We start from the raw sequence: 19,016 nt of genomic DNA, 5'->3' as shown, positions 1-19,016 counted from the left end.
CACGTGTGTTGTTAGTATTTGCTTGATATAACTTTTCCATTTTTTGCTTTTGGTTTTTCTGCAGTTCTGTATTTTAGATGTACCTACTGTGACGAAGACATGACAGAGTCTTTTTACTGATGAATTCCATCCATTTACTTTTATTTTGATTACAGATCGATATGGACCCTGTTTTTGGTTTTATACTGTGCTCTTTATTTACACTAGCTTTTTTATGCTTTTCTTCTTTTCTCTAAGGCAGAATTTTAAGTTAATGATTTGGGATCATTCTTCTTTTCTAACACAAACACTAAAAACTGCACATTTTCCCCTAAGCTCTGTTTTAACTGCATTCTGAAAATTTTGCTATGTTTGTTTTCGTTGTCATTCAGTTCAAAATACATCTCATAAAGGATCTGTAGCCAGAATACATAAAGAATTCTTATAACTCAATAAGATGACTTGATGACAAATGAACAAAGGATTTAAATGTAAGATATAAGGATGGCTAATAAGCACCTAAAAACATGCTCAACATTGTTAGTCATTAGGGAAATGAAAACTTACCCTACAGTGGTATCACTTCACACCCACTAGGATGACCGTAAATGAAAATACAGATAACAAAGTTTGCAAGGATGTGGAGAAATTCAAACTATCATACTTTGCTGATGGGAATGAAAATACTACATTCTCTTAGGAAACCATCTTGGTAATCTCTTAAAAAGTTAAATGTAAATTGCCATATAATCCAGCAATTCCACTCCTTGATATGTACCCAAGAGACATGAAAATATATGTCCCACACAAAGACTTGTGTATTCAGAGCATTATTCATAAAAACAAAAAGTGGAAACAAACCAAATGTCCATCAGCTGTTGAACAAATAGAGACATTTTGGTGTATCAGTATCGTCGAATATTATTCAGAAATAAAAAGGAAGGACGTAACTGTTACATGCTATAAAATGAATGAACCTCAAAAAGTATGTGACGTTAAAAAAAGGCTAGATACAAAAGACTATATATCACATGATTCCATTCGTATGAAATTCCTACAAATAGCACCTCTGTAGAGACAGAAAGCAAATTAGTGGTTTCCTGGGGCTGGGAGTAGAAATGAGAATTGACTACAAATTAGCATGAGGGATATTTTTGGGGTTACAGATATGTTATGAAATTGGATTGTAGTTGTTACCAGACAGCTTGGGTCTGTGTGCCCTCTATGTGGCAAAGCCAATCTACTGACTCCAGGTCGTGAGGAAGGAAAGTGCTGCATTTATTGCAAGGGGCCAAGAAGCAAAGAGTGGGCAGCTTGGGCTCAAAAGACCCAAAGTCTCCAATGGCTTTCAGGGAAGGGTTTTTAAAGACAGTGTAAGGGAGAGGGTCACAGGGTATGTGATCAGCTCAAAGGCAATTCTCTGATGGGTTGATGGTGAGGGAACAGAATGATACTTTAGGAATCTCAAATATCAGCCTTCTGGTTCCAACTGGCCTGGGGTCTACATGCTGGTAGTTAGCATGCAGCTAACTTTGTCCACCTGGTGAGGGTTTTAGTACCTGCAAAATAGCCCCAGCATATGGTTCAGGAGGTTACCTACAGCCCTTAAGAAGGAATTAAAAGTCTTTGAGAAGTTTATGGGTAAATTGCTATGATTTTTGTCTTGCTTGCCTGGTTTTTCTTTGTTTCTGCCTTTTCTCACTTCGCTGATTAACTTTCCTCTTTGGAACTCAAGGAAGACCGAGGAGGCCACAGCTTCCTACAAACAAGAGACATGGCAATGAGTGAGTGGCAGGGGTGTCTGTTCTCAGGAAGGCCCCACAGCATCCTGCTTGGTTTCATGGTAATAGTTGTACAAAGCTAAATTTCGTGACCGTCATTGAATGGTACACTTAAAATGGGTGAATTTCCTAGCATATAAATTATACCTCAATATAGCACTTTAAAAAAATAGACTTCCCCAGTGAACTAGACTAAGTTCTGAATTGTTTTGAAATTATGTTCTACATTTATGCCTGGAAGATCAATATTACATTCAAGATTTGTTAAAAGGACGTTTTTAAACATGTTCCTCAAAACACTCCTGGTGAACACAGCAGTCCTCCAATGTCATGGCCATTCCAGAAAGAAAAGGTCTAAGTTCAGTGCTGTGAACCTTTCTGGCTGCCTTCCGTGTTGGGAGGCTAGACTGAGCTTTGCCCTGGGGCGACACTCTTTCTTGTCACTGATTAACCAGCTTTGTAGGAAGGCTGCTTCACTGACATCCTGCTCTGCCTGGGGTGATATTTGGCCGGAGCTTTGGTGAGCAGAAAAAATGTCCACTCGCTACCACCAAGCTGCTAGTGACAGCTACCTGGAACTTCTGAAAGAGGCTACCAGGAGAGATCTGAATCTTTCTGATGAAGATGGCATGACTCCCACACTCCTGGCAGCCTACCATGGGAACTTGGGAGCCCTAGAAATAATTTGCAGCAGAGGGTAAGTTCAAACCGATGGTTTTGATTGGAAACTGTTTACAGTAGGGTTTTGCAGACAGCAGCAAGAGGCAGGGAATCAGTGAAAATACTTTTCTCTCTTTCTAGTCTGCGGAAATAATTGTCTTTTTTAGAGAAAAGGAGAAAACTTCCCGGAAGTATACTTTTTTTGGTTGTTTTTTACACTGAGCGCTGACACCATGGGGTGGCTGATCCCTTATAAGCCACATACACAGAGGTCCTGAACTCTAAGACACTCTTATTTGTCTTGGGGGGAAGATATGTTAATCTTATGCTTTTAAACACCTTTTCTATGACATGTAAATGCTTAACTCTTTTTTTAAAGATGTCAACTTTGATTGAAACAAACAATATGTTTCTATTTCTTCATCAATGCCATTAAAATCTCAAACCTTTTTAAAAAATACTCAATCCTCATGCAAGGTCATGATTCTTTGATGAAATTATTGGCTTTATAAGCTGTAAAAGGGACCTTCAGCCCTTCTTAACTTTATTACCCCTCTGGCTATCAGATACTGACATGCAGGCAAATTCCCCCTGTGGAATTCTAAAGCAGGAATTAGCTAGTTCTTGTCTTCTGCTTGTTACTGGAGGGGCTATGCTGTGTTGACAGCTATAACCCAAGAAAGGTAAAGAAGGAACAAAAGGAAATGTAAGTAAAAGTGGCAAGTGAATTTATTTCAAGTCCATACATTTCTGTACAGACCCTCTATGGACCAGTCATTTCAATGGCCACTGGGATGCTGCGATTGACAAAAGAAATGTGATTCCTGTCCTTGTGGTGGTCAGATTTAAGAGAGGAAGACAGAAATGTCATGTGTGATATTGTTACAAAGGGGGGAAGAGAGGGCACTAAGCAAATAACACAGCTATCCCAATCTAGGTAGTGAGGGAAGGCTTTCTTGAGCATTAAAGCTGGGATTTGAAAGATGTAAAGGAGGAATTCTTGTTGTGGCTCGGTGGAAATGCATCCGACTAGTATCCATGCAGATGAGGGTTCAATTCCTGGCCTTACTCAGTGGGTTAAGGATCTGGCGTTTCTGTGGCTGTGGTGTAGGCTGGCAGCTGCAGCCCCGAAGCAACCCCTAGCCTGGGAACTTTCATATGCTGCAAGTGCAGCCCTAAAAATAAAAAAAAAAAAGAAAGGTGGAAAGTTGTTGGCCGAATGAAGGCGGAAGGAAGAGGATTTCCCCAAGTGCGTGCACAGCTGTCTAGGCACTGAAGAGGTCGGGTGTGGCTGGATGGGGCTCAGAGAGACAAGAGACAAGACTAGGTCAGAAGAGCCTTGTAAACTCTGTGAAGGAGCTGGACTTTATCTTAATGCCATAGGAACCCACTCTCATGGGTGTGTGCAAGGGAGCCACCCAGTAGATTTCTGCTCACCCAGTTGTGTACTAGTCAGAGAAAATGTTCTGTGGGCTGTTGCTTGTAGGGAGGGACGAACTGAACCAGGATAGTGGTGGTGGGAATGCAGAGATGCGGATGGAGGTGAATGGCAATTCAGATATAGATTTCATTGTGATCTACAGGATATGGAGTCAGTAGATAAAGGAAGAGGGGGATCCAGGCACCAGGTTTGGGCTTCAACAGCTTGTGGATTTTGGCACCTTTTATTAAAGCGAGGGGCCCTTTGGGAAGTCAGAAGAGCCAAAGGGGGAGGGGATTCCGGAGTCAAAGACTGAATGAGGAAGGGAGTGGAGGTGATGTTCTCCATTCTTTTTACTGGGTTTGAGTTCTGTTTCCCAGACACCGCCCTCTACCCCGCCACCATCAGTCAACCTCCAGAGTATGACACTGACATAAGATCTCTCTTCTTCTCCCAAATTTTGTCCACCTACTCCAAGTACAATGTCAGTTACTTCCCAAACAGTGAAAGTCCTTGCTCCCTTTGAGGTCCGGTTTAAATGGAAATATCTAGATATTCTCTTTCTCTCTCTCCTTTTTATATACCTGAAACATTTCCTTATATGCATTGTTCTACTGGTCTTTATTTATCACGGAAGTAACATAAGCTGAGCCCAGAAAATTAAACCATATGCATACACAAATTATAAAGAAAAAATGTCTTATAATGCCATGCTGTTAACATTCATTTATATATATATATACACACACACTTACTACATATAAGTATGTATAAATATATATGTGTGTGTGTATATATACATACACATGCAATAGTATACAAAGTAGATATTTTTTGCGGTGTGCTTTTTTTTTCACTCCTCAATACATTTAATTTTCAGAGACATTTTAGTATTCTAGCCAATAAATATATTATATAAATATATTAGAGTTCCTGTTGTGACTCAGTGGTTAACAAATCCTACTAGGAACCATGAGATTGTGCGTTTGATCCCTGGCCTCACTCAGTGAGTTAAGAATCCAGCGTTGCTGTGAGCTGTGGTGTAAGTTGCAGACGCAGCTTGGATCTGGTGTTGCTGTGGTTGTGGGGTAGGCTGGCGGCTACAGCTCCAGTACCCCTAGCCTGGGAACCTCCACATGCCACAGGTGAGACCCTAGAAAAGACAAAAAGACAAATATATATATATACAAAATTTTATTTTGCCTTTAAAATGTACTGGAATTTTTTTTTTTTTAGCTTTGTTTCATTTTCTAAGGTAGTAATATGTTTTCTTCCTTTCTGATTCTCAAAGGAACACAGACTTATTGTAATATTTCATGTCATTGGAATATATACTTAATAAGGTAAAAATCACATGAATTCTCACAGTCATTAATATTTGGGTGTATTATTTTCAGATGCCTTTAAGAGCATGCATTTAAATGTACACATGGTTCTTCCTTAAAAAGGAAATCATGTTATACAAACAGTACTGAAAACTGCTTCTAATTATTTAATAAGATATCATGGACTGTTTGCACTTAAAAGAGATCCATGCCATTCTGTTTCATGGTTTCATCATAATTTAATTTGTTGCTTTTTCATGACGTTTAATTTGAATCAAGTCTTTGTATAAGTTGGAATGAACATCCTTGATCAGTTCATCTTTGCACAAGGGTCTGATATTTCCTCAGGATAAATTCCTTAAAGTAGAATTGTTGATTCAAAAGGATGCCATATTTTAAAGACTTTTGGCACATGTTGTGCCAGGAAATTTGAACCACTTGAACCACTTCCTCCAGCATTGTTCATTTCCTCACACGCCTGCCAAAACTGAGTATTATTATTCTTTTTATTCGTTGCCTATCTGATAGGCAAATAGATAGTGGTACATTGTCTCCATTAGCATTTATTTGATTTTCAGTGAGTCTAAATAGGCCTTCTCATGTAAAAAATATTTTTAAAAGATTTTTTTTCTGAGAACAGTGGGAAAAAAATCAACTTCAAAAGAAGAAATTAAATGGACCAGATGCTCAGAGTAATTTAATATAAGTGAATTGCCTATCTCATGACAATAATTGCAATTCAGCTTTAAAAATTATTGCCCAAATGTACTACTAATTACCAAAAAGCAAGGGCAAAATATGATTATTTAAAAATATTTTTATTGAATATCTCTTTGGGGAAAAAAGGGATAGAAAAAAAAATCAAATCAAAATTTTCTGAATTTAGCCCAAAGAAAAAATACAACATCAATATTTGACTCAGGTTATTAAATGGGGTGTACCAGTTTGTGACTATCTGGACAGGAATATATAGTGATTCTATCAAGAATTGTGGAGTTCCCCTTGTGGCGCAGCAGAAACGAATCTGACTAGGAACCATGAGGTTGCAGGTTCGATCCCTGGCCTCATTCAGTTGGTTAAGGATCTGTTATTGCTGTGAGCTGTGGTGTAGATTGCAGACGCGGCTTGGATCTGGTGTTGCTGTGGCATAGGCCGGCAGCTACAGCTCTGATTAGACTCGTAGCCTGGGAACCTCCGTATGCTGCAGGTGCAGCCCTGAGAGGACAAAAAAAAAAAGGAGAAGAAAAAAAAAAGAAATGTGAAGAACACCAGGGACTGAAAGACAAAGAATGAATTTAGAAGAACCCCCAACTCGTCAATAGAAAACATTTTGATTTAAGTTGTACATCAACTTGGAAAGCTGTCAATAAATAGGATTTCTGCAGGTAGAAATAGCTTAAATTCACTAAGGAAACCCATGAATCAGCTTCCTGAGTGTTTCATCTATAAATCTGAAGTTTTGTGTTTGAAATTTTAAGAGAAGAGCGATCTTTGGGATCATCTCAGGTTTTTTTCATGTTCTTCTTTCCATCTTAAAAGGATCATTTAAGAACACCTGGGATGGGAGGGAGGCGTGGATAAAGAAGATGCAGTACATATATATATATATATAATGGAAAATTGCCCAGCCCCTGAAAAGTACGAAATAAGGCCATTTGCACCAACATGGGTGGCTCTAGAGATTATCATACTAAGTGAAGTTAAGTAAGAGAAAGATAAATATAATACGCTATCACTTATATGCAGAATCTAATTAAAATGCCACAAAAGAACTTATTTTTAAAATTTTTATGGCCACACCCATGGCATATGGAAATTTCCAGTCCAGAGATTGAATCTGAGCTGCAGCTGTGACCTATACCACAGGTGCTGCAATGCTGGACCCTTTAACCCACTGTGACCTGAGCCTCTGCAGTCGGATTATTAACCCACTGTGCCACAGTGGAAACTCCCAAAAGAACTTATTTTATTTATTTATTTTTTGTCTTTTTGCCTTTTCTTGAGCCTCTTCCGAGGCATATGGAGGTTCCCAGGCTAGGGGTCTAATCAGAGCTGTAGCCACCGGCCTGTGTCAGAGCCACAGCAATGCAAGATCCGAGCAGCGTCAGCAACCTACACCACTGCCCTCGGCAATGCCGGATCCTTAACCCACTGAGCGAGGCCGGGGATCGAACCCGCAACCTCGTGGTTCCTAGTCAGATTTGTTAACCACTGCGCCACGATAGGAACTCCAAGATCCTATTTATAAAACAGAAACAAACTCACATATTTCAAAATCAAACTTATGGTTACCAAAAGGGAAAACTTTGAGGGGAGGGATAAATTAGGTTTATATATTAAACTACTATATATAAAATAGATAACTAAGAAGGACCTATTGTATAGCACAGGGCAATCTACTCGATACTCTGTAATAACCTATAAGGGAAAAGAATCTGAAAAAGAATGGATATATGTATATGTATGACTGACTCACTTTGCTGAACACCTGAAATTAATACAACATTGTAAGTCGACCATACTCCAATAAAATTTAAAAAATAAAAATAAACATAAAAGATCCCTTGGGATGGGGAAATGCCACTCCTCTGGGGTCTGAAGCATGTAGATTTAACCCAAATTGAACACCCTCTAACATCCTCATTACAGCTCATTCCTCTCAATAATTTCTTTTTTAACTTATCCAATCTAAGTTCGGGCAAATTCAATCAGTATGTTTTTGTTTGTGTTTATAGTAATGTCTTAGGTGTTTTACAGTCCCTCTTTGATGTCTTTTAAATGTGGTGTTTGGTTAAAACCCTCCTTTGGGGGAGGGCTGAGATATTGTGCTCCCCTAAGATACACAGCTATGTTAAGGCGGAAAGAGGTTTCCTTTGATCCAAAACAATTAAATCAGACGAACTGACCAGAGCCCTCGTGAAAGTGGCTGTGTAACAGAACTGTGTTATTTCATATTTGCTTTGCTTAGATTCAAGTTTCTTTTCTTTCCTCCCTCTTTGAACTTATTTTCCTTGCCACCATCTCTATGCACTCTGGTCACGCTGCAATCCTGGTTCTCCAAATATGTAATGTCACCTATGTGTGCATCTGCTTATGCTGTTTTCTCTGCTCAGAAGGAAATGGCCAAGTGCCAGCGTATGGGCTGGATCTAACCCACAGCAAGTTTTTTTTTTTTTTTTTTTTTTTTTTTTTTTTTTTTTTTTTTTTGTCTTTTTTGTCTTTTTAAAGTCATGTCCATGGCATGTGGAGGTTCCCAGGCTAGGGGTTGAACTGCAGCTGGAGCTGCTGGCCTACACCACAGCCACAGCAATGCAGGATCTGAGCCTCCTCTGCAACCTACACCACAGCTCAAGGCAACACCAGATCCTTAACCCACTGAGTGAGGCCAGGGATTGAACCTGCCACTTCATGGATACTAGTTAGATTCTTAACCCGCTGATCCACAATGGGAACTCCCCACAAATATGTTTTATTTGCACTTCATCATATTTTTCTTTTAAATATAAGCCAATATGTAAAAATCAAAAAGTTTCACATGAAATTCTGGATTTCTGCCTTTGTTTGGAAAAATGGGAACTCTGGGAATATTGTGTTTGCTTTTATTCAAGGTGGACTTAACTATGACTTTGTTGAAAAAACAAGCCTGGCCCTATGCGGTTACTTACATTACCTGCGTGGCTCCTTTAGGTTGATTTTGGGATATCTGCTAGGAGATGTGGATGATACAAAGGACAAAAGACACCGGTTTCGTGCTTCCGCAGTAATACTATCTAGTTGGGGACCAGGGCATCTTTGACACAATAAGAGAGGCTCTAAGTCCTTAAAAGCCGCAAGAGATATTGTAGTGAATTTACTAGGTGGGTGTAGGGGGAAAATATATGCAATAAAAGATTTTGAGTTTAGAGACAAGGGAAAAGGTAACAAGTAAGTTTATTGCATATTCTTTGCTACAACCAATTAAAGGTTTTGAGTTTAGAGACAAGGGAAAAGGTAACAAATAAGTTTATTGCATATTCTTTGCTACAACCAAGCACTTTTCCAAAGCCTTACATATGCTGAGTTAGTCACATGATACATCTATGAGTAGATAATATTTCCCTCAATTTATAGACGAGGACACTGAGTCCTAGAAGAGTTGAACTTGAGGCCTCCTCGCGGGTAAAAGGGAAAAGTGGAAGTATGTTAACAAAGACCACACTGTGTGGGAGAACATTAGACGGGGAGGCAGACTTGATCTGAGGGGTATTGCCTGTGTACTGCTGGGCAAATCCATTAAGTGCTCTGAGTGTTATTTCACCCCCTCTGATAAGTATTCTTTTATTCTTTCTCTAAGAGAAAAGTGGTGATGGTTGGTGATGGTGGGGGCAGCGAATGTCTAAGTGTTTTGTAACTGGAAGGCGTGAAGATGCTTTTGTAACTCCCCTGGAGGAATTACAAGTCTCATTCATCACATGATAGGACACTGGTCGGGGCACCTTAAGGAGAGTGCAGCTCTTCTAGTGAGCCTGCCAATCACCAGAGGATCTTGTTCAACTTCAGATTTGATTCAGAAAGTCTGGGATGGGGTCCAAGACTCTGCGTTTCTAACAAACGTGCAGGTAACAAGGCCTTAACATGTCAGTTGGAAGGGCATGGCCCTTCTCTCCTGTTGCCACCTGTTACTTACCAGGAATGTTAAGAGGTCTTCTCAGGCTCTCTCCTGCCAATCCATGGGGCCAGCCTGGTGAAAGTTCACTGAAATCCTGATTTGGGGGTCTGTACAAGTATTATCAGAGTTCTCAACGCTGGCTTGGGGTCAGAGCCATAGTTAATAAGTTATTACTTTTTTTTTTTTTTTTTGGTATCTGTTTATAACTCAAGGCTTGGCAGGAGAAAGGCTGGGGGTGGGGGTTGTAGCCTGAGGCAGGATTCCATTGGGCATTCATTCATTCCACAAATATTTTTTACCTACCATGTACCTGATTGTGTCAATCTTGGGGTCACTGGCCGTAATGCCATCTAATACTGTCCGCAATTCTACCCAAAACCATTGCAGAACTATTCACATATATAATTCTATAATTACACAGAAGTAAACTAAGGAATCCATGGACCCTTGTACGAATATTGGTTGTATTAGACACTATTTGCTTCCTGCCCAACATCCATTCCTCTCTTCTTTTGCTGATTGGGAATCAGTTCTGTTCAGTTCATAAGTTCTCTACATGTGACTCAGAGGAGGCTAGCAGTGGTGCTGGAATTGTAACTGAGCAAGTGGGCTTGTTGTCCCCTGCACCATGGAAAGGCCAAGGCAATGGTCTTCTATGGAGAAAGGAGGCTTTATTGCAGGGCAGCAAACAAGGAAACAAGGGGCACAGCTTTAGCCCCATCGCCCCGTTTGGCTTTTCCAATTTATCTTGGAAGTGGGGAGCAAGAAGAGGAGGGAGCTCAGAAGTGACTGGTGGAAAGTAGCATAAGTTTCAATGTGAGTTTCCAGAGTTTAAGCGTTCTCTGTGCAGGCCTGACAGTCCTCCATGCCTCTTCAAGGTGTTGCAAGTGCAGGTTGGGGGTGGAGCGATCTGGTATGTAGCATGTGGTGGATTTTCAGTGACATCCAAAAATACTCAGTCATTCCGGTCCCTCAGGGCACCTGTGTGAGACCCAGGCTCAGTTGGAGGGGTTGTCAGCAAGTTGTTTCCATATCTGTGGTTTCCCTGATACTCAGCAAAACCAGCTTGTGTTCTCTCTCCATGTTTCCATTTTTGTTTCTCTCTTGGATCTGCCATATAGGCCTTGAGCCTTTAAGCTACAGGAGCTGGTTTCAGAACCACGTCTTACCAGCTCAGAAGAGAAGATGGCTAAATTTTCAGAAAGTTTGAATCATATAAACACACCCATTATTAAAAATAAAATTATATGCACTTGCAATTTAATAAATTACATTAAAAAGATAACACTCAAAATTCACAACTTTCTAATGATTTTACCACATTTTACAGTTGTTATCTTTGCTCCTCAGATTGTGTAAAATCTATTAAATATCTATGAGGCAGGAATAATCATGTGCTATGGCCTATCTCTTCCAAATTCTGTGTCCGGTATTAGTAGCTCGAAATGTGCAATGGTGGGTGTATTCACATCATAGAAATTGGCACATGCTATAAATTGGAGCTTGATTTTTTTTTTTTTTTTAACTAGGTGAGCTAGTTGTTAAACATTTACCAGCACACAATGGGATAATCCTGTCCAGGGGAAAATTCTAACTGATCTAAGATAAACAAGGTAGTTCTATTTTCCTTCCCTCGGGCACATGGCCCAGTTCTGAACAATGAGAAATGAAAGTTGCTCATTTGGGAGATGATATAGAAAGTTTTCTTGCTTCTAAAAAGGAGATACAGGGTAGATATGGGATTTTCTTTTTTTTTCTTTCTGGCCATTGTAATGTCTGGATGTGACATTTCTGGACTTCTTCAGAAGTTGTCTTGCAACAAGGTCAAGTTAGGATTAACATGCATTTTGTTCTTTATTTTTGCTTTTATTTTTTTGGACCTCATGTTCAGAGAAAACAAATTAGCATGTACTTTTAATATTTTCTCTTCTAGAGGGGATCCTGATAGATGTGACATCTGGGGAAATACTCCTTTACATTATGCAGCCTCCAATGGTCATGCTCACTGTGTCTCATTCCTGATCAACTTTGGTGCCAACATCTTTGCCCTGGACAATGATTTACAGTCTCCACTGGATGCTGCTGCCAGCAGAGAGCAGAACGAATGTGTTGCTCTCTTGGATAAGGCCGCCACTGCCCAGAACATCATGAACCCCAAGAAGGTCACCAGGCTGAAGGAGCAGGCTCAGAAGAATGCCAGGAAGCAGATCAAAGAGTGCGAAAGGCTCCAGGAGAAGCACCAAAATAAGATGGCCCGTACCTACAGCAAGGAGGAATCTGGGACGCTTTCTTCTTCCAAGAGCACTTTCTCCAGGTCATCCTTTTCAAATGCTTCTGCATCCAATACATTCGGGTCACTGTCTAAGAGCATTAAAGACACTTTCAAGTTAAAGTACAAGAAGAACAAAGATACAGCAGAGCAGGTAGGGAAGGAGAGCAGAAGTGGGCAGAGGAATGTGATGGAAATGTTTAAAGAGGAAGAGGAGGAGGAGGAGGAAGACAAATTCTCAGGGGACTTCAAAGAGAAACTCCAGTTCTCATTAAAAGGGGACAGCTATGTGCAACATGAATCCATCCTCAACCGTCCAGGTCTAGGAAATGTTGTTTTTCAAAGCAACAGAATCTTGAGCCCTGAAGACATCTCAGGTAGCAAGAGGGAGTTTGGGTTTAAAATGCCCAGTGAATTGCTTCAGAGACAAGAAGCATCTGAGGCAGAGGCAGAGGAAGAAGAGGACAACCAGCGTGAGGATGATCTGCCTTGGGATGAGGATGAAGTGGAGTGGGAGGAAGATGTGGTTGACGCTACTCCCCTGGAAGTGTTCTTGCAGTCCCACCACCTGGAAGAATTCCTTCCTATTTTCATGAGAGAGCAGATTGATCTGGAAGCGCTGTTGCTTTGCTCCGATGAGGACCTTCAGAGCATACAAATGCAGCTGGGTCCCAGGAAGAAAGTTCTTAATGCCATAAACAGAAGGAAGCAGGTGCTACAACAGCCTGGGCAGTTGGTTGACACCAGCCTCTGATGGAGTATTGGGTCCCTGGGGTGAGTCTGCAGCAGTGGGGTGATGCTGTAGCTCAATGGAAACATTCTAGGCATTACCCACTAGTCTACCCAGGATTAGACTGCTGGGTTTCTAGGGTTCTCGGAGGAGTCTACCCAAGAAAGAGGTCCAAATTCTACTCTTAGAAATACTCTATACCCGTCCAAATAAACCACCAGTGAGAAATTCAAGGAGACCTGGGAATAAGAAAATGGCATTTCTCTTTGATTATCTTTTTGATCTTTTTGAATATAGAAAGGATTAAATGAATGACAGAAAAGAGGAAAAAAAAAACTTTCTTCACTTTCCTAACTCTGGACTTAAAATTGTAATCTCTCATCACACACTTAATTTCTGATCCTTAAAGTCTGGGGATTCTAACTCCAGTTCTGGCCTTAGCTCTGTGGCTTTATCTGTTGGTGGAGACTAAATTTCCTCCATTGGCCTATGGCTTAATGCCCAACTTGAATGTGTTTAACTCTTCAACAGATGTTTACGTGTGTGTATAAGGAATAGAAATAAGTCTATAATACTTCTGACAGGAGGGCGGTAGAGAGAGAGAAGAATGAAGCAGAATGTATGGTACCTGTTATGGACGGAATTTTGTTCTTCTAAAATTCCCATGTTGAAACCCTAACCCTCAATGTGACTGTATTTGAAGATAAGACCTTTATTACAGAGGTGATGAAGGTTAATGAGATTGTAACGATGGGCTCTAATTCCACATGACTGTTTCTTTTAAGAGGTTGAAACAGTGGCCATGTGCATGCACAGAGAGTATGTGATGTGTAAGCAAGGAGGGAAGCCTCGGGAAAAACCAAACCTTCTATCTCCTTGGACTTCGAGTCTCCAAAACTGTAAGAAAATAAATTTCTATTGTTTAAATCACCCAGTTTGGGAGTTCCGTTATGGCTCAGCAGCAAAAAACCTGACTAGTATCCATGAGGATGCAGGTTCGATCCCTGGCCTCACTCGGTGGGTTAAGGATCTGGCATTGCCATAAGCTGTGGTGTAGGTCTCAGATCTGGCATTGCTGTGGCTGTGGTGCAGGCTGGCAGCTGCAGTTCCAGTTCAACCCCTAGCCTGGGAACTTCCATATGCTGTGGTCCAGGCCCTAAAAAAAAGCCAAAAAAAACAAAAAAACAACAACTAACCAATTTGTAGTATTTTGTTACAGCAGCCCTAGCACACTAACAGAGTGCATAAGCAAGAGAGTCGAGGAAGTGAGAAAGAAGGATTCAGAAAAGAAATCTGACCTATTAGATGATTTTTCTGAGGTTAAGTGCCTCCTAAACCTTAAAAAAAAGGAAGAAGAAATCTAGGTTCTTTGTGGAGAAAATTCAATTTGTAAAAGTAAATTTTTCTTTTTTATGCATATTATGCATATATCTTTATTTACTGTTGTCTATCACCATTTCTGTACATTTGAATGCATGTAGGTTCTACAACATAATCCTTAACACGGACACTGCTGCTGGCATTATTTGAATAGTAATCTCAAATTCAAATTGAAACCCTACTTGAATAGCTAAGTAAGCTTCACTGGACTTTTATAGTCAGACTTGCATTAAATGAAATTTACCATTGATTATGTGTATGATATAGAAACAGCTTCAGCATGTCTCCTGATTCATATCTGTTTGGGTTGCTTCAGAAAGCACCACGGAGGGAAATTCCCTGTGTGGCTTAGTGGGTTAAGGATCTGACATTGTCTCTTTGAGGACACAGGTTCAAGCCCTGGCTTTGCTCAGTGGGTTAAGGATCTGGTGTTGCTACATGCTGCTGCACAGGTCACAGATGCGGTTCAGATCTGGAGTTGCTGTGGCTGTGGTGTAGGCCACAGATACAGCTCTAATTGGACCCCTAGCCTGGGAACTTTCGTATGTGGCCATCACAAGGGGGAAAAATACACCACCATGGAGGATACAGATATTTTAATCTGAATGATTGGCACATTCTTCCTTAATGAATGGGTTGAAAAGGTTGTGAATCATTGAATAAATATGTTACATTAGGAGATGATTATATTTATAAATATCAAATTTCATTGTTCTGGAATAAACTCTAGTTGTACACAAAATAATGTACACGAGAGCCATATTAACATGGAAGTCACTCAAAAAAGTATGTGATGTTTGAGTCTCCCTCTTACTATTTCCTTATTATAGAAGCCAGGATTCTCTCTCTGAGGAACCCCCAGAAACACTGGGTGGCAGGATATAGAAGTATAAGCCACTAGGAGAGGGCCACTGTTTTTTAAAAAAGGACTCTTTCCAGCAGTGCTTTGTATGTCATTGTCAGAGGTAAAAATAACATGGAAAGCCTGATGATCTATTCTAGCAGATGAGAGGCAGCATGCATGGAGTGATGATACAAAGAATTTTGAGCTGGAAACCAGCATTGCTACCTGGAAGATAGAATAGGAAATGAAAAGATACTTTTAAGGAAAGTAAGATAGGCCAGCAGAAATGTTACTGGAATTCAGCATTACAGGACTGAGTTCTGCTTTATGGGATTTATTATTTCTAGTTGGAATTTTCTATGCTGCCCTATTGGAGGGATGGTAATTTACTCAGAAATATAGGAAGGGGAAGGTATGTTTGCTGAGCAGAACTGGAGGCTCTCACCTGGACCATCCCATTGGACTCTACGTCAATTCTGTGATGAGATGATGAGATATGAACGTGAAGAACGTGTGGATTTAAAAACCTCACATAAAACTTCCATCAAATTGTTAGATTAAAAAGGAGGGAGAAATCATAATACCCCCCCCGTTTTTTAATCTTCGTAGGGACACCCTCGGCATATGGAGGTTCCCAGGCCAGGGGTCCAGTCAGTGCTGAAGCCACTGGGCTACGCCACAGCCACAGCAACGCCAGATCCAAGCCGTGTCTGTGACCTACACCACAGCTCAGGGCAATGCTGGATCCTTAATCCACTGAGCAAGGCCAGGGATTGAACCTGTGTCCTCATAGATATTAGTTAGATCCGTTTCTACTAAGCCATGACAGAAACTCCAATAATCCCTTTATGTAATAATACTGAATAATCTAACTCTATGAGGGGTTGTTAGAAGGCTTTTTTTTTTTCTTTCCCCAATAGTTGCCTTTAGTTTTTTTGTTTGTTTGTTTTTAAGGTATTCCAGCTTATAGACTCGATAAGTTCATCTATTCTTCTCTAAGTAATCTCTGTCCCATTTAGAGGAAAAATACCATATCCATGATTATCACAAAGACTGGCTTAAAATGCATAAACCAAACAGAATCACTGTGGGTCTTTTTTTTTTTCTTTTGTCTTTTTGTTGTTGTTGTTGCTATTTCTTGGGCCGCTCCCGCGGCATATGGAGGTTCCCAGGCTAGGGGTTGAATCGGAGCTGTAGCCACCGGCCTACGCCAGAGCCACAGCAACGCGGGATCCGAGCCGCGTCCGCAACCTACACCACAGCTCATGGCAACGCCGGATCGTTAACCCACTGAGCAAGGACAGGGACCGAACCCGCAACCTCATGGTTCCTAGTCAGATTCGTTAACCACTGCGCCATGACGGGAACTCCACTGTGGGTCTTAAATATCAGAGAGCAAAGGAGGCATACTAAAGGGTTCTATAGCTCCTGGGAACTCTGTGCCCACTGCCCTAGCAGAAAGCAAGTTCTGTCCTCCAGTGTAAGCTCCTTCAGGACAGGAATTTTCCTCTGTCCTATATTCATTGATATACCCTTTGCACCCCCAAGTGCAGATCCATCACTAGCAGGTAGTCAATAAATATTATTGAACAATTGGAGGTGACGCCTGGGCTGGAGGCAAGATGCAGATTACTCTGGCCTGTTGATTCCTAGGATCGTGACAAACTTCAGTGGTTCCCATGGCAACCGAAGTAGGTGGGCAATGTGAAACTGAAAAGTGACTTTGAAAGGCAAAAACCTTAAACTGTACAAACTACTGTTGATCACATTTCCTGACCCAAATCTAATATATTTGGAGAATTGTCTGTGCTCTTTGGGGTGAAAGACTATTTCTTCTCTGTTAGCAGCCTAGCATTAATGTAGGCATTCGTATGGAAAGCATGAAAGAAGAAATCTATGAATGAATTAAGGTGCCTTTGAGGAGTTCCCGTCGTGGCTCAGCAGTTAACGAATCTGACTAGCATCCATGAGGAGCAGGCTTGATCCCTGGCCTTGCTCAGTGGATTAAGGATCCGACGTTGCCATGAACTGTGGTGTAGGTCGCAGACGTGGCTCGGATCCCATGTTGCTGGCTGTGGCGTAGGCTGGCATCTACAGCTCTGATTGGACCCCTAGCCTGGGAATGTCCACATGCCATGGGTGCAGCCTTAAAAATCAAACAGGGAAAAAAATGATGCCTTTGAGAATCTTATTATCGCACACCCTTCACTACACATCCCTTACAGCTGTGATCATTCAGATCTCCAGAAAGACTCCATAGTCACTTGAGGGGTGCAGAGCAGATCACAGGGGTATTTTAGTCTAGCACAAAGGCTAGACAGCCTGGCGAACATGATACACTTTTGGCTAAGCTCCCTAGAGCATGAAGAGGACCGGCCAGGAGGAAATGGGGTAAGAAAACAAAGCAAACTTACATGCTTTTCCTTGCTGCTGAATTATAACCAGCCTAAGGGGTGGGGTGGGAGGATGTGAATGGGTCTTTGGCAGGACACAGACAACACAGCCCTGCTCATGATTTTGGGATCTGGGGAAAGCATCTCTGCACCTCGGATTCCGCATTGGCAAGTTGAGGAGGTTGGACTTGATGATGCCCAGTGGCTCAACACTGATTCTGTATCTGTAGATTTTGCCCACCTAATATACAGTCCTCCCCCTTTTTGGTAAGAGATCCCTTTCCTTTTGTCAGCTCATGTAGTCAGATGGGCTGACGGCAACCTTGATTTCATGGGGGGGCACGTAACCCAGGCCTGGGTAGTAGAGGACTCAGATCGTCACGGGTGATGCAGTGCTGTAGGCACAGGCACAAGGGCCTGACCTGGGCAGGGTATTCCATTTCCTTTAGCCACTATGTTGCACATACGGGCATAGGACCTAGATGGTCCAGCAAGTCTTCATTCTGGGACTTTTTTTCTTAAACAGCTGTAGGTACAGCCTATGGAAGTTCCTGGGCCAAGGGTCAAATCGGAGTTGCAGCATCTGGCCTACGGCAGCCACAGCAATACAGATCCGAGCCACATCTGTGACCTATGCTGCAGCTTGTGGCAATGCCAGATCCTTAACCCACTAAACGAGGCCAGGGACTGAACCCACATCCTCACGGAGACTATGTTGGGTTCCGAACCTGCTGAGCCACCAGAGAAACTCCCGTTCTGGGACTTTTAACTGTTCAGGAAGAGAATATCTATGCCTGGGAGGGTTGCTGAATAGGGCAGACTGTGATTCAGGAGCTCCTGGCATCCATCCTGCCACTCTCAGGGGAAAGCTTACTTGATAATGGAGCCGACACTGAAGAAAATAGAGCCAAGGGACAGGGAGAGAGACTGTGGGTCCTGATGACATTCGGAGCCCCTGGATAGAGCTATAGCTGCAAGCAGTTACCTGTGTATTTAATTAGAAGAGCCAATACATTCCACTCCTCATTCATTCATTCAACTTAAGGTAGTCTGAGTTGTGGTCTCTACCAACTATGACCAGAGGGGGTCTGACTGAGAGAGAAGTTCTGCTGTTCCTTGAAATAACAATTATAAGAAGCCAGAAAAAAAAAAAAAAAAAAAAAAAGGATCCATAACATGATCCCATTTACATGAAACATCCAAAAAAGGCAAATCCATACAAATAGTGGTTGCCAGGGCCTGAGAAGAAGGGGGGTGGAGCAGGCAGTGACTGCGAAATGGGTCCTGGGTTTCTATTTGGAAGGATGAAAATATTCTGAAATTAGACAGTGGTGACACGACCCTGTGAATATACTAAAAAACACTGGATTATATACTTTAAATTTTATGATACATAAATTGCAAATCAATGAAACCAAAACAATTTTTTTTTTTGTCTTTTTAGGGTCCCATCTGCGGCATATAGAGAGTCCCAGGCTAGGGGTCCAATCGGAGGTGTAGCTAACCCCATAACAACGTGGGATCCGAGCTGCATCTGCGACCTACACCACAGCTCATGGCAACACCGGGTCCTTAACCCACCGAGTG

General features: G+C 41.5%; 1 protein-coding gene across 1 annotated transcript; it reads left to right on the top strand.

The window, feature by feature from the left end:
* ANKS4B (ankyrin repeat and sterile alpha motif domain containing 4B) lies at positions 2,224-18,594 on the top strand. The gene is made up of 2 exons (XM_003124558.6): positions 2,224-2,457; positions 11,747-18,594. The coding sequence occupies exons 1-2, from the start codon at positions 2,294-2,296 to the stop codon at positions 12,834-12,836; spliced, it is 1,254 nt and encodes a 417-aa protein (XP_003124606.1). The 5' UTR covers positions 2,224-2,293; the 3' UTR covers positions 12,837-18,594.

The sequence above is a fragment of the Sus scrofa genome, chromosome 3, assembly GCF_000003025.6.
Source record: "Sus scrofa isolate TJ Tabasco breed Duroc chromosome 3, Sscrofa11.1, whole genome shotgun sequence".
NCBI lineage: Eukaryota > Metazoa > Chordata > Mammalia > Artiodactyla > Suidae > Sus > Sus scrofa.
The sequence above is the reverse complement of the archived record's forward strand: the minus strand, read 5'-3'. Positions and strand labels throughout refer to the sequence as shown.